This window comes from Chinchilla lanigera, unplaced genomic scaffold (genome assembly GCF_000276665.1).
Source record: "Chinchilla lanigera isolate Chin_1 unplaced genomic scaffold, ChiLan1.0 scaffold00053, whole genome shotgun sequence".
NCBI lineage: Eukaryota > Metazoa > Chordata > Mammalia > Rodentia > Chinchillidae > Chinchilla > Chinchilla lanigera.
In genome coordinates, this window is record NW_004955454.1 from 1,091,549 (window position 1) to 1,107,980 (window position 16,432).

The 16,432-nt window shown below is 53.4% G+C and overlaps 1 protein-coding gene across 1 annotated transcript in view; it reads right to left on the bottom strand.

Annotated features, from left to right (window-relative positions):
* Tsnare1 (t-SNARE domain containing 1) overlaps positions 1–16,432 on the bottom strand; it is a 460,462-nt gene that overhangs the window by 348,527 nt on the left and 95,503 nt on the right. Inside the window, exon 4 of the mRNA XM_013520010.1 lies at positions 2,074–2,191. Within this exon, the coding sequence (XP_013375464.1) occupies positions 2,074–2,191 (118 nt within the window). The remainder of the gene's footprint in view (positions 1–2,073; positions 2,192–16,432) is intronic.

Below are 16,432 nucleotides of genomic sequence, written 5' to 3' on the forward strand. Positions count from 1 at the left end.
GAGAAACAGGACAGGATGCTTTTGGAGCAGAGCTAGAGGTGCAGAGACAATGAGGGTCCCCTGTGTGGAAAGAGCCCAGACCCAGACTGCCTCTAGTGACCAACTGTGGCCCCTTCCTGTTAGAGGAGGAAGTATGGAGCCAGAAAAAGGTGAGAGACAGAGCAGGGTCAGCCTCTTCCCTCCAGGTCAAAGCCTAGGTTTTCCAAGCAGCCCACAGCCAACAGCTCCGTATGGCCCTGATATTCACAGATATTCACAGCCAAGCTTAGGACAGTGTCCCAAACATAGAGACCTGACAGGGAGAGACTGGAGGGCAGAACAGGGCAGAACATTCAAACATTCTGTCCACACTACCTGCAGGGCCACCACTCCTGTAGGTACCCCATCCTCCACTACCTGGGGGGCTGCCTGACAGAGGGCCCTACCTCCCTCTCTCTGTAAACCAGCACCTAGCAAGGGCCAACACACAGGTGCTGCTCAGCAAACCAGGAGGGAGTAGGATGGAGAGGATGGTAGGAGGGTGCATGGCTGGCAAAGGATGGACAGTGAGGAGGACAAGTAGCAGATGAGCAAGTAGGTAGAAGGTAAGCAGGTAGACAGAGGCTGTGCAGTGGATAGGTGGATGGAAGATGAGAAGATAGATGGAAGATGAGTGGGTGGGTGGAGAGTGAGCAGGAAGGTGGTAGCTCTGATGCTATCCAATCACTGAGTGGCTCCATGAAGCTATGGTAGAGAACAGGGTGACAAACAAAAATTTCGGCTACGAGGCCTCTGAGGTCCCATGTCATGCTGGATTTTCACCTCCTCCACTCTTGTGGAACCTCCTCCTAACTCCTTTTACTCAGTAAAGTGGCCATCATGATCGTGAGGGATGTGGCCACACTGCTTACAGACCGTACACCTAGGCTGGGGTGAGGGCAGAGTGTGCACTTCCACCTCATCCCTAGCACCAACCATGAAGGAGATCACAGAATCCACCAGAGTAGGGAGTAGGGGTTCAAAGGTCCTGTGACCTCCCAGCCTCTCAGAAATGGGGATACCTGGACACACACCAGAGTTTGCTGCCTGGACACCCTTGTTTTTCTTGACTGCCACCCAGAAAGGATGGCCCCACCTCCAGCCAGGTGTGAGACCCCAGACACCTTTTTCTTTCCTGACGGCCACTTACAAAGGGTGGCATCTTCCTGGCTGCTGTGAAACCTTGGGTGAACCTGTTCCTCTATAGCCAGATCTGGTCACCTAGCACAGGTACTGGTCATGCCAAGCACTGGGCACAGGGCTGGGTTCAAGCCCAGGCTGGGGGAATTGTGCTTGCCAAAACAGGCGGGGAGGGGTGGCTATGGCCCCTGCCCCAGCACACCCGCCTACTCTGAAGCTCATTCTTGAGCTGAAATTGACTTCCGCAAGGGTCATTTCACCTCACTGCAAAGTATTACAGGGAAATTCATTTTCCTTTTAGGAGTGTTCTGGGAAATGAAGCAATTAGCATGATCTTAAACTGACATGTACTATCAATTGCAATTCAATTACTGGGCTTAAATATGGTGCAGAACGGGTGGCTGCTTGGTGGGACACGGCCATAGCCAGGAAGGTAGAAGGAAGCACGGGGGCCGGGTTCTTAGCTCAGCAAGGCGTATGGGAGGATAGGTACTGCCTGGTTTTTAGGCACCTGATCACCACTATCTGCTCTGGAAGAGGGGTCCCACCCTTAGAGGGAGATGCCACGGTTTTGAGTCAAGGGATTCTGGCCCAGCCGGAGTTTGGAGAGACCGGCCCACCTCCATAGACTTCCAGGTTCCTGACCCAACCCTGCCAGAGACCAGATTCTGAGCCCACAACACACTAGCCCCGGCCCAGCACACCTCAGCCTGGACATCGCTACATGTGGACTCAGACTCAGAGGGACCTTTACAAGAGATTCACAAGCAGCTCACTCATCTCTCAGTACAATATGCAGCTCACTCCTTGTTATCCCACTTCACAGAAAATCTGAATTGTGAAGAGGCCGGCTTGTACAAGGACTTGCAGCTACAAAATGTTGGTGTCAGTACCCAAAACCAAGTTTAGCTGGACCTGGGATGTCACTGCTCAAGGGAGCTGGTCCACATTGAGGATCCTCAATCAGCAACCAGGGATGGCAGTCCTCACTCCAGGATGGAAGCAGACAGTCACTGACAGTGGGAGGCAGACCCTGAAGATGGACCAAGAGCAGGATCATCATGAGAGCAGAGAAGGGATCCAGGACAGGTAGCTGGTACAGATGGGTGTCCCTCTAGTCCCTTGAGGACTTCACGTCGCCCCACACAGCTCTCCAGCATCCCAGCTATCCATACCAGCAATGCCTGTCAGGACCACAGTAGGATGTCCCCAGCAGGACAGAGGAACTGGCAGGACTGCTGCTGGGATGTCTGCTCCTCACTGGATGCAGAAGAAAAGCTACAAGAACTAGGATGGCTCAGACATAGAAAGTTCATTTGTGCCACAGCTAGTGCAGGGACCCAGAGACTCCAGCACTGCAGTGCACTAGGAAGCACTACAAGGAGGCCATGCCTTACTGGAAGGTGATCAGGATTGCACATAGCAAGGGCTTTGACCTCCCGACTATCAGAGCTGCACTGCGGAGATTTTCACTCCTTGGCTCTTGGAGATTCTCTTCCCCCTTTTGAGTTTCCCCTTTATAATGCGTACCTCTCACACACCCAACCCTATAGTATCAGACAGCATGGAGGCCAGCTGCACGTGCCAAAGCAACTCCAGCCCCACATCCTCTGGCCTCTCTGTGGCCTGCATTCCCCACTTGGGCCTATGATCCCATGTGGGGCTCCCTGATAGATCAACATCACCCCTCTGTGACAAAGCAGAACCACAGTCTATCCAAAAGAAACCCCGGGGATTCTGAAAGCCCTAACTTGGTGCTCCAGAAAATAACTCACTGCAAAGAAGTGCCCACCTCAGGGTGCATGCTCCACACAGCATGACAGAACTGCAGCAAGGTGTAGTGAGCCTGTGCTGCAGACCCCTCGTCACCACCTGGGGCCATAGCAGTGGTGGCAGCCTCCCACAGGACGTCCAGGTGACCCAACCATATCTGTTGTACCATACTAGCTGAGTAATGTCTGGCTGCCAGGATTCCTAGGGCTGGGCACTCCCTTCCCCTGAAGGATAGAATGTTCATAGCCCTCCTACAGGAATCCTGGGACTTCTAGGGCGGGAGTCCTCCAAGACATGTAGCAGCCCCAGCTTACCTGGCTCACAGGCACAGGCCATGCAGCTGTGGGCCTGGTGAGGGCAGTCAGAGAGCAGGAGAGCAAGGCAGAGGCTGAAAACACCTGAACTTAGTAAATGTTTAAATCATGCAATTACTTTTGATTGTTTCTAAAACTAGAAGTCATTAACTGTTCTCATGAAATCTTCTTCCCTTCCTTCACTGGCACTGCAGAGCCACCTTGCACAAGGCATAATAAAGCTCTGGAGTGAGAGTGTGCATGTGTGCACTATATTCCCCTCACTTTGAAGAACAAGAAGGAAGAACACCATTGCATTTTTCTCCATCAAAAGCAACCTCTTCTTACAATTAGGGTCTTGGCAACCAACCCCCTACAAAGATATCTGTTCTATTCATAGAATGGCCAAATTTTACTTATTTGTTTATCTACTCATTTATAGTCCAACAGTCAGACCCACCATTCTCCTGCCATCAGCTGTGCATGGAGGGTAAGAGAAGGCAGCTGGAGCTGGGCCTGGAGCCTCCAGCCCTCTCCAGCTAGTGTTCCCTCATTCCCTCCTGTCCTCCCAGGCCTACCAGGTAGCCATGGCAACAGAACAGCTGGGGTGCTCAGAGGCTGCACCTGATCAGGTGACAATTGCTCAGGAGCTCTAGCAGATGAGCCAGACTTAGTGTAGACGTGGAAGTGCACAGTAGCCCCAGCCAGCTGGGGACAGAGTGACCACTTGCTGCCAGCTCAGTGGCTGGACAGTGCTCAGTGGGGATTGCAATATACCAGCAGTGGCTCAGGGAATGTGATTCATTCATTCACCCTCAGGCTCAGGGAAACAGAGCAGGCACTGCTCACCCCAGGAGACAGAGCAGAGACCCCCTGGAAGACAGAGTGGGGACCCCAGGAAAACAAGGGAACTCCAGAAAGACAGAGTGGAACCCTGGGGAGACAGAGTAGGGACTCTGGGAGATACAGGAGGGCTCCAGGCCTCCAGAGAGCACATATTAGTGGTCAAATCACTGGCTCCTGGGCAGCTGGGCCTCATATATTCTGTATTCTTGGATCTGGATGGCCCTAATTACATTGTCCTTATGATGGGTTGAGAGGCAGCTGAAAGCACCTCAGCCGGGACAGGTCTGTTCTACAATCAGGCCACCTGGGTTAGAGTCTGGTGTGACAACAAGCTGTGTGACCAGAGCCAGGTGAGGGGACTTCTCTGAGCTTCTACTTAATTCTTGATAAAAATCAGGATATCTCAGTGCTCATTCTTGTGCGGCCTCTGTACAGGATGAGGAGATACATGTAAACAATGATAGCAGAGACTTATTAAAAACACTGTCCTCTATGGAGTCCCAACATGCTCACTTACTCACCTGTCCACCCGGCCTTCCACCCCTCCACCCACTCCAAAACACACCCTGGATCCTGGGGCTGGGCACCCTCTGCAGTAGAATGGAGCATCAACCAGAGTAGACCAAATGGCTGCCTCTCCAGGGCTTGTGTCTTAGTGAAGAGAGAAGAAATGAATAATACCAAACTACACAGTGTGTCTACCAAAGCACAGGAGGGACAGTGTTATGGTTTGTGTCTGGGTGTCCCCTCAAAGCCTCATGCAGTCGTGGGGCAGGCTTTCAGAGTTTCATTGATTATGGGTGTGAGAGCTACACCCCCCCTGGGGTGGACAGTTTTGCATATGTAAGGGAGAGGAAGAGGCTGCTTGCTGCCATTCCTCCCTTTTGTGCTTGTTGCTTTTGCTGTGTTCTGCCGCCATGAGCTGTAGCCCTCTGCCATGTGCCAGTCTGCCTTGTAACCTACCAAGTATGGACTAAAACCTCCACAAACTGTAAGCGAAATAAACCTTTCCTTCCTTAATTTTGGGCATCAGGTATTTTGTCCCAGCAACGAGAGAAAAGTAACCAAGACAGACAGACATCTGCAATGACAGTCTGTGAGGATAAACCTGCAGGTAAAGGGAGGTAAGTTGCTCAGTGTGTGAGGAACAAGGCTGTGGGCAAGGGTCAAGTGCAGAGGGCGGAGCAGGTTCAGAGAGCCAGGAGAAGACCTGTGGGTGGGATGGGAGGCAGCAAGCAGTCAGCAGTGCCACTCACCCGCACACACTTCCTACAAAGCAGCAGCAGGCAAAGCCCCTCCCCCAGAACCTGCCAGAGATGCCACATGGCCTGCACCTCCAGACCATGCAGGGTGGTTGGCTCACTCCCAGGACCCAGCCTCTGGGATTCAGCCATCAGGGAAGTTGAGTCTCCAAAAGTAATCTGTGGGAACACAGGAGGGCAGCAGCCTCGCAGGTCCCATCTTGGCTCCAGGTTCTGCAGAGCAGCGCAGTAACTTAGTACTGATCTACTAGGTCAGGAGCACAGGAATTCATCTTCATCCTTAAATTGAGGTAAAAGATTATGTACCTACAGTAACCGGCACCAGGTGACGAAGGTCCTCAGGAGACTGTGAGCCTGGTCTTGAACTGCTTGATACTCCTGCCCCTGGTGGTGGGACCCAGGTCCCCTCCCCTTGATCTGGGCAGGTTTTGAGTGCCCACAAAGCACAGGAAGGTGACACTGTGTGCCTTCCCTGGCTGCATCACAGAGGGCTATGTGGTTTCTGACAGGCTGTCCCCAGAGCACCAAGCAGCCACATAAAAAGCGTGGGCACATGAAGTAGCTATCCTAGAGCCAAAACTACAGGAAGAAGCCAGGAGGGACAATCCAATGGACAGTCCTGGCTGAGCCAGCCTGTGCATCACACTAGCCAAGGAACCAGACAAGGGTGAGGAAATCTCCAGATGACTCCAGCCCCCAGTTTGGCTGCTTAGGTCTTCCCACTGGAGGCCTCAGCCACCGTGCAGCAGATGCCGGTACCCCAGTTTCTTAATGTATGTGTGGAGGTGTGCGTGTGACAGGAGAGTTCTGAGCACAAGGATGACATGAATGATCCCGTTTCCCAGAATCACCCTGGACCCAGTGCTGAGACAGGGGAGGGAGAGGCAACAGATCAGTAGGGGACTAATGTTACCACCAGAAGGGGACTAATGTTACCACCAGAAGGGACAGTGGCAGAGATAGTCAGATACATTCCAGCAGGTCTGTGGACAGAAAGGATGTGGATATCAGAAAGAGGAGGAGAGAAATCAGGTACTGGAGGGTCTTAGCCTGAGCCCTGGGAGCACTCCAGTGGGCAGGGTCTCAGTCCTGAGTCTGGGTGGATAAGAGCCCAAGCAGTAGGCACTGGACACCTCATCTGGAGTTCTAGACACTAAACTGCTGGGGCCTTGGCAGGGGGGTTCTACGGGCACTTAGAGACACAAGACAGACAAGGACCACTGAGGAGGGAGAGGAAAAGAGACAGGAGAGGTGCCACTCTCTCAGGAAGGAGTCTTGAAGAAACAGGAGGGGAGTTATGTGCAGAGTCCTAGAGCCTGGAAGGAATGCTTTGTGAGGAATGACAGGCAGTGCTACCAAAGGCTGCTGATAGGACAACAGGGACAAGGACCAACCTGAGAAGAGACAGAAGGACACCGGGGTTCCTAGAAAGAGCCTTGGCAGGGGAGGAGGGGAGAGCTAAGGGAAGCTCGGCAGGAGGTTGGAGGTGGTTCCTTTCTAAGGGGAACTGTTTAGATAAAAGTGACTGCCATGTACCCGCAGATGGGCAGAACCAGAGGGCGGCAGGAAGCAAGAATGCGGGAGGGAGAGAGCGTCCTGAGGCACGGGAGGTGAGAGCCTGTTGGAGCTGGGCTGGCATTAGGCAGACTGGAGAGGAGATAGGTGTGGGCAAAATCGACCTTGAGATCGTCATGGGGAACAGTTAAAGCCTGAAAGGAGGGCAGGCAAGAAACAGACCACCGAGGGCTGTTCTAGAGCTCATTCACCATGGAGGTGCCACCACACAGAACCCAAAACTGAGCAATACATCGTCACCCTGGCCCCAGCAGGGGTCCCACCCACCTGGCCCAACCAGGCACAGAACACAGCTTTTCACAGGCTCCCAGCAGAGTGTATACCTATCCCTGGGCCACCACAGATGCGTTACAGCTGTCCCCAGGACCCTCTATCAGCATAAGGCCCCCACTTCATGTCTAAGCTCTGCATGCCAAGCTGTGTGGCTGAACCACAGTTCCTTCTGATTTCCTCAAGTTCAGGAGCAGCCTGCACCCCACACTAACAAGCCCCAGCCCCTAGCTACCCTAGGCTACAACTCTCCCTCCCCAGGGGCTCCCGGAATATCAGAGCTTTCTACAAGGCTGTGGCGTTCCTCACCACAGCTAAGAAATGCCCATAGCCTGCCAAGACCTTTTTGAGGGCACAAGGAAGTGTCTTGGGGCCTGGGTGTTATTTTTCCAGGCCATGACTGTCGAAGGAAGCCCCTGTGATCCCCTGCCCTGGGCCTGGAATGAGAGCTATGTTCCCCAGCATGGTAGTGACAGACCACATCAGATCCAGGGTTCTCTTAGCATCCAGATGCCCCCTGTCAGCTCTCCCTGGGCCTATCTGTGCACACACAGGATAATGCAATTCTTTCAGTTCCATGGGGGCCTTCAGCAGGCAGGGAGTCATGGCTGGGGGAGAGGGGGAACACTGACTATGTCCTGGGGCCTCCCCCCCAGGAATGACCACTTTATCCCACCTCAACAAAACAGAAAAAGTCATCCAGGCTCCACCTGGGGGGTAGGGATATAGAAGCCCACCAGGATCAACAAGGAAGTGGGATGGAGGAATGAACTGCTCCAGGTATGGGAGAAGGCTGAGGTTCTGCACAGGAGCCTGCAGGACATGGAGGACCAAAGCCAGTCAGAGGATAGGTGAGGCTAAAGCAGAGCCTGCAGAGAGAAATGGCAAGAAAAGGGCTATGGGCAGCCTGGCAGAGCAGAGGGCAGCCATGTGGGGACTGACTAGGAGTCACTCCCTTAGGGCCTGTAGCAACTAGAGGGCCCCAAACGCCACCCTGAGAGCAGTCCACAGGGATCCCTGTCTGCAAAGCTTGGAAAGGGACAAGGAATAGAGTGAAGGTGCTTGATCCCCACTTACTGATCCTCACTGGGTCACTTTACTGTATGGCTGCTCCCCACCTTTTCTCAGGGCCCACAGGCTGGGCCTCAGTGGGTAGAGATGACCATACTGGGCACCAGATCCCTCCTACCTAAGCATAGGAGGTGAGTGGACATTAGCACACATAAGGTCTGTATAGCTGTAGAGCTCTAGGCAGATCTCTAGGACAAGCCTAGGTATACAGAGCAGCCTTCCATAGGGAGGCTCCTGGACATGGCCTAACTGGTACTCAGATACCTCTCACTGAAGCCCATCGATCTTACTTCCTCCTCACCCACACCCAGCCTTGCTCTGCCCAAACACAATTGAAGCTTACGCTCTCAGTGACGCAATGGACAGCTTCTCCATCTCCACAGCCCAGATAGGGCTGCCAGCCAGGAGGCTGTGAGCACTAGCACCTCACACCTAGGGTCCTGGGGGTATGGTGTGGTTTGGACCTCTCACCTGGGACAAGTGTTAGGGAGCCACCCTGTGCTCGGAAGCCTGAGATGGGCAGCCCCAGACTCAGGGCAGACAAGAGGAGCCGAGAGAGGGAAATGGACTGACTGAGAGGGAGCCACAGTACCCGAGAATCCTCTCCCAGCTGCCTCCCATCCCAGGGGCCTACCCATAGACTTTACTCTGGCACATGCCTGGCTCAACCCTTAGATGCCTACACCTCACTGGGAGGCAAACTGATACTGGGTCAAGGTTGGACTGCTGTGGTCCTCTGCCTCAATGCTTCTGCAAGTCACGCTTGCATGCAGCATGGCACATAGCTCCCTAACCCGTTCCCCGTCATCCAGCTGGACACAGGCTCATGCAGAGGAGGGCCTCTGCTCCAAAGCGCAGGCCCCACACTGTATGCAGGCTTAGCAGTCATGTCTAAGGCAGTAAATGAGCCAGGATGCCCAAGGAAGGGGCAGCTCCCTCACCTGGAATCTCTAAATCTCCACCTGCACTGTGCTGTAGCACTGAGGGACCAGGATTATCCTAGAATTTTTCTAAGCTCTATTCTTGAACAAGAAATAAAGATGGAGAAGCCCAAGGCAAACTGGTGAGAAGAAGCGCAGTCACAAGCATGGCTGGCAGGCCATCTGGGCCAGAATGGAAGTGTGCGGGGCTGCTCATCTCCTCACACCTCATTGCATCCTCGCAGCCAAGCTGAGAAAGGGCACACTTCCCCAACCACCCGGAGGCAGCAGGAGGGAACAGAACCCAGGCTCACAGAGCAAGGTAAACCAGGCCCCAGGGCAGGGGGCAGGGGCAGGACAAGAGGATGTGGTGAGAAGCCAGCCCAAGACCAGGTGAGTAGGCATCATTCCCCCTATGCTAAGTGGAGAGATAAAAGAAGGCTGTGTAAACAGAACAGAGTTCAGACCCCCTAAGCAAACGAGACACTATTTGTTGCATCCTGAGCCCATCCCAGAGAACAGAAGCCATGGGTCAGGGCAGGCTACTACCCTGGGAGTAGGCACACTGTCATGAGGGGAGGACCTGGCCACTATCACTGGGGAAGACAGACCAATTTTAGGGTTTGATCCAACAAATGCCTTGGAGCCCAGTACTGCATGACCCCAGGGACCCAGCCATGACACCACAAGAACAGTGTCCTAGTGGATCCTAAACCTGGGCACAGCTGGCAGCCAGACACTAGAAACTGCAGGGCGTAATGAGTAGCGTGGAAGCAGAAGGGCATTAGGATGATCTCTCTAATGGGTCTCATCTGAGCCCAGTCTGGGAGACCGGTGGGGACCAGCAATGCCATGACCTGGCTCATCACAGGGTCTCAGGGGTGGACGAGACCAGGTTTGGGTGGGTCCACCAAGACCTGGGCCCAAGGATCCACTGCAGCCCCATGAAACCCTGGAAGCCAAGGTACCCTTTGGGTGCTCTGAATAGCCCCAGAATATCTATAGTGTTGTAGCCTCACATTTGGACTCTCTGGGCTACTGGCCCTTGGGGAAAGAGCATCTCTGTACCTGCCTATTTGTAGAAAGAGTGCCCAAGGCAGGTGGCAGCTCAAGGTTACCCAGCCATTTAGTGCAGACTCAAGTCTAAAGCCCAGTCATGGATCCCAATCCTGGCCATTGTTTTGTCCCATGGGATGATTCTGGGGAGGAGAAACCCAAGAAGGAAAGGGGGACTTTATGGGGACATTGGTCCCACTAGATGAGGGTTCTCACCACACACTCAGCTCTGCATTCCCCCTCACATCTAGCCCACACACTACTCACACCTCCCACTCCAAATTCCTTCCCACAGTCACTGCAGCCTTTAGAATTTATGTGGTTTCATACATTCAGAAGTTACTGACATGAGACATAAAGTCCAAGAGCTCCTTTGTGGTTGGCTTTCAAGGACTTAGCATAAAGCCTGAAGACAACAGGAAGGTATCAGAGATAGATCAACTACCCTCCCTGGGCTTCAGTGTCCCCATCTGTCTATGCCCCCATGTCCAGTGAACTGTCCCTCTGAGGCTGGTCCATACACTCTCTGGACAACTCCAGAGCAATTGGCCCTGCAGGGTCTGGGCATCGTGGTCACCCCTATGGTCACAACCACTTGCAAGGGCACAGCTGACTGGCTTCCTCCCTCCCTTTGAGGCTCAGGACCTGCTGCAGACTGGGGTAGGATTTTTAAAGGCTGATGACAATCTGCATTTTGTTTTTCCTATTTTCAAATACTAAAAGGAGTGAGTGACTGCTGGAAAAGTAGCGTTAATGGCAAGTATCTTCCAAAAACGATACTCCCTCCGGCCCTTCCATCCGTACCTGCTATGCACTGGCACAGGGCTCCTGGCCTTATGTATGGCCCCCAAAGTATAGACGAAGAAACTGAGGCTGGTAAGGTGAGGTCTGCCAGAGAAGCCGCCCTGCCAAACCCAGCAGGGCACTAAACTGTTGGAGGTGCTAAGCCCAGACAAGCCATGGTCCTACATTAACCTGTGTTCTAGATTAGCCCCAGCCCTAGGCCAGACCCTTCTATCTCAGCTGGACAATCACAGCAGTCTCTGCCTGGAGTCCATGGGAAAGCCCTGTGCTCTGCCACACTGAACCAGAGAGTACAGCCTAAGACCCTAGGATGCCTAAGGCATGAGAAACCATCCCACTGACGAGGTCTGGTGGTACGCTGCCTAAGGCCTGCACCCCTGGGAACCTCACCCTCGGGCTGTTGGAGCAGCCTGAGCACATATCTGGCACCAGCCACCCAGAACAGCCCCAGGGGATTGCACAAGGCACCAGGAGCCTCAGGCCTCCAATGAGGCCCTTGGAGCAGGACTCAGGGATCAGAAGAAGGAAAGTGCAATAGGAAATTCCATGATCTGCCCCATTGCCCCTGCTGAGTCAGCTGTGAAGGTTAGAGGGGGATGGGCCTCCTGCCCAGGGGTTCCCTGGCCTTGAGCAGCTCAGGCTGGCCGCTCCTCATAGGGAGTGGGGTCTCAGTGGCAGCATATGCTTTCGTTCACAGCCTCTATTACCTGGATGCATGCATCCAGAGAGATGCCCTCCTTGTCACTTCTGTGAACTCTCCCATACTCCCAAGGGACAGGACCAGCAGTGCTTCCAAATGGCTGTTTTCCCACCTCCCTAGGATTTCAGGTGTGCAGCTACAGGGAGGCTGGTTCCACTGCCTCTCAAGGCCAGGCTCTTGTATCCATGTCTCTGCTTTCTTCAAAAGTGGCCCTGGATGTGCCCTAAGAGGGATAAAAACATCTGTGTGTGTCTGAATGCTCCCTGGAACGCCTCTGTCCACCCTAAGATGCAGTCCCCCGCTTCCCCCTCCAGGTCAAGATGGGGACCCAGGCAGCACTCCATCGAGGACTGGAGGACAGGTGGGGTCAGCCCCCAGAAGCAGAGGGCACTGAGTAGAAGTCATGAGAAATAAGCACCAGGCTGACGTGGGATGGCGGACATGGGAGAGGCAGGAAGAAGTAGCCCTAAAGTAAGGGGCCAAGGGAGAGAGGAGAACAAACCTCAGCTCCCTGTGGGGTATCCACTCCTTCTAGAGTGGGCAGGCTGCTGGTCATCAGGACAGCAGAGACTGTCCTAAGCCAGTGACTTTGTTTACTAACTCAACTTGCCTAAGTTCCCACTTTCTACAAGATTTGCTTTTCTGGGCCATTTGTTGCAGAAGTCCTGCACCAAAGAACATCACAGCAGGTGGCCCCAGTGGCCCCTGTAGAGGAAGAGGCCTAGAGGAAGGGAGGACATGCCCAATCACACACAAACACGCAGAGCTTTGTCCCTGCCGAGCCACTGACTCCTGTTTCCCATACACAATTTACTATCAAAGGCTGGGGTACACTTGCACTTGCATTTGCACAGGCTCTCACTCCAGTGCCTCTCTTAAAACATCATGGGTGTTCAGCAGTTGTCACAGACTGCAGGATAAAGACTTTTGCCAGGAGCTACCAAATATGTGGAAGCCCTAAAAATCCAAGAACAAGCAGCATCCAATTCCCAGCCCTAAAATTGCCCTGAGATGTACCCTGCCACCTGCTGGCAGCACCCCAAAATTGCAAGTTCGGTTCTGAGTGATACTCTCAATCACTGAAGAACTAGTTGAGCTAAATAACTCCTGGAAATCTAAATAGGCAGCAAGGAAAATGGCACAGAAACTGAGGTATGACCCCGATATGGCCGTGGCTCCTGGCTCCTGGCCACAGTGCCCTGCCCGGAAAGCTGAGAAGGAGAAAGTAGAGACAGGAATTCTTGGGCTCCAGCCTCTACCACATGCACCAGACAGTCTAGGAGGGGTAGGCAGCCCAGCCAAAGCTGTGGGGCTCAGATCTGGGCCACAGGATGCACAGTACTATGGCAGGCTGAGTCCCCAGACCCTTTGATCCTTAACCCAGCCTCTGCCAAGTGAACAGCCAAGAGTAAATATGTACACCCACCACTCAGCCCACCTCCATCTCTGCAAGATGGCCTCCTTGAGCAGCTGGATGGCCTCCAGGTCTCCCTTGGTGATGTCCAGAAGCAGCACCTGCTCCTGGCCCTGCCAAATGTCACTTCTGTTAAAGATCTTCCCATCATCAGCCTGCTCCCCAAAAGGGCCTAGGAACTCTGCTGATAACAGACATAGGCCCTGTCATCACCACACCAGGCCCCAGCTTCCTCCTAAAGTCCTGAGCAGGCCAGCCTCCACTCCAGGGCAGACCAGCCTTCAGATGCTGGACCTCAGGCTTGGCAGCTCTAGGCCTTGGTGTTACCCTGAGATCTTGAGCCACATCATGCATGCTGCAGAGGAAGATAAGGCCAAATCCTGGGACAGCTGTAAACAGTGGGTAGGGATCAGGGATGATGGATACTGGTCCCCTACCCTGTGATACGTATCCTCATCCCAAACCTATCTGAAGAGAGGACTCAGCAGGCTCCTATCCACAGCTGTGCCCTGAGCCAGGGTGCCATGTCTGGGCCCAGAATCTAAGCTTGGGGTGCATGACACTAACACCAAGGAACATTTTATGGTCCATGTTCCCAGTCTTTGAGAGGCCTAGAAATATGCCCGTGCACAAGAACATGAAGTCCACTTTCTCATTTATGGAGTTATAGACCCACCAAGCCCCTCTTAAACAGCCAATAGACCTAAGGTTCAGCTGCTGAGGGTAAAGGCTGTAGAAACTGCTGCTCAGAGAGGAAGTGGCTGCCTGATGTCACACAAGCAGGGTAAACACATCCCCAAGAAACCCATCCCTCACTGACTAGACCATAAGGAGGGAGCCTCAAGGTTCCTTCAATTTATTTCTTTGGAGTTCTTTAATTCACCAGATTTTGAAATATTGGTGAAAGAATCTATCACTGGGTCTCCATTTGAGCCCCTGTGTACTGTCTCAGAACAGGAAGGACCCTCTAGCTCCAACACTAGAGTCCGAGATAGCCATAGTCCTCAACTCTGCCTGCCCTACCTCTGTCCCTTATGACCCTGGACTCTGTCTCCCTAACCCTCTGTGGACAGTATAGTCAAGATCTTTTCTCCCAGTTCTGGAAAAGTCCCTATTCAAAGCACGGGGTTTCAGCCAGCTTGGTACATCTGCCTTCACAGCAAGGTCCCAGAGCAGCAGTTTGGTTGAAATGTGGCCAGCTTCCCTGGAACCCAGCCTTGAGAGATGTCTGGTCCCTGTCCCCAGGTGTCATCCCAGGGCAGGATCTGGGGTAACAATGGTACAGGAATGACTAGATGTGGGGGGCTGGGGTACAGGCAGCAGCCTCTCTCCCTCTTGCCATTGTACTGGGCTCCACTGACCTCACCTGAAGAAAATCTAGTAGCTCCTCTTGACATCAGCACTGGACACACAGAGACAGAAGAGATACAGCTACCACTCAGCCCAGTCACTCCATGGCCAGAACTTTTGCTGGATCTTCTGTGAGGTGGGCAGCTAGGGATGGAGGCAACAAGGCAGGACTAGAAACCATGCCCAGAACCTGCCTCTACCACTCTTCTTGCTATAGACATGCTCCAGGACCTTCCTCTGATCACCAGGAAAGGGGCTTTGGAGGCCATAGATTGATCACATTCTGTTTTGCTCTTTACAGGACCCTGGCATTTGTCTGGAACAAAGGCCACCTTGCCATTCTGTATAGAATTACTAGCTCAGAGTGGTTCCACACAGGTTCTGGCCAATCCCACACAGTGAAAGTGCCCTGTGGGACTCTGAGGAGAGTATGCAATGACTCCAACCTCCCATGGTGAGTCACAGTGCCCCAACTGGCCTCCCTGGTGATGCTATTCCCCGTGGACAGCCAAGTCTGGGTCACATTTGTGTCCAGGGCCCAGGGAAGCATGTCACAAAGTTGGTCAAGTTGTTCCACAGCCACCTTCAGGATGCCCTGGTATCCTGAGCTCTGAGGGAGTCTCCCCTGTCAGCAGGGGCAGGACTGTGGCTCAGAGCTGGAAGGAAGGCTATAGAACAATCTGAAAAGACTTCTTCCCTCCTTCATGCTCTTTCCTGTCACACATCTGGTGGCCCAAGGTATATACTAGGTTGAGCTGTGGGGCTGAAGTGGATGGACAGGTAAGAATCCAGCTGGACCCAGCACTCCCAGGGCAGAAGCCACTCCAGGTGGGTACCTGATGCCATGACCTCTGTGTGTTCACGTCACTGTGTCCAGAGGCAGGTATCAGAGTCGTCCCACAGCTCTGCATATGGCCAGTGGTGATGACAGAACCACAGTGGCAAGAGTAGCCACCGGCTCCTTCAGGGGACAAGCTATGCAGTGAGATACTCCTATTTTTTCATGACCTCAAGGGGAGCATGGTGGCTCTCACTTAGACTGTGGGTTATGAGGCCAAACTTACTGGGTCCCCAACACCACAGGAAAGTCAGCAGAGGCTTTAAATAAATAAATACATGCATAGATGAATATAAAATAAAAGATCTGTTGACAAGCGCTATCTTCCAAGGCGGTAATTATCACCTCCTCTTTCCATGTGGGTGGGAGGAAGTGAGCAGTGCCTGGCGGGTGGGTGCAGGAGAGAGGCACTGGCCCTCAGCCAGGCCCGGTATGCATCTCCCTCTGCACTGCAGCCTCCCTTAACTCCCAGGGTGCACTCAGACAGAACCTGGGCACAGGTCCCACCCAGCTCCGGTACCTGTTGTGAGGCAGGCAATCTCATGCTTTCCCTGGGCCTTGGTATCCTGCCCGCACTGGATGGGAACAGGATGTCCCCAAGGTCTGTGGTCTGAGCTCACCGAGCCTCAGTGTTGTCTAAGCCCACCCTTTCTCCCTGTCACTGCAAGATCGTGTACCACGCACACCGGAAGGAGTCCCTGCTATCAAATCTGGTTCTGACTATGGTGAAGCCTTATAGTTGTGTGAAACTGGGCAGGTGCCCTAACTTATCTTAGCCTCCATCCAACTTTTATGACACAGAGCTGATGCCACCCACATGGCAGAGGTACCATGTAGATAGAAGGAGACACTGAGGACCAGGACACAGCAAAGACATGTTAAGAAGAGATGGCACTTTCAATCCTCCACTGGAAGACCAGGAAGGATGGTGCTTCCCCCAAGGCCTGCGCACCCCAGGGGAACTGCAGTGCAGCCTCTAGTGCAGTAGGCCTAAAACAGCCCAGCTGATGACTGTCTACCCATCTCTGAGTCCCTGCCTGAGTATGGCTGGCTGGGGCTTCAGAGATGGGATGCTCCCTGGAGCAGCCCTGCCCCTGTGCCC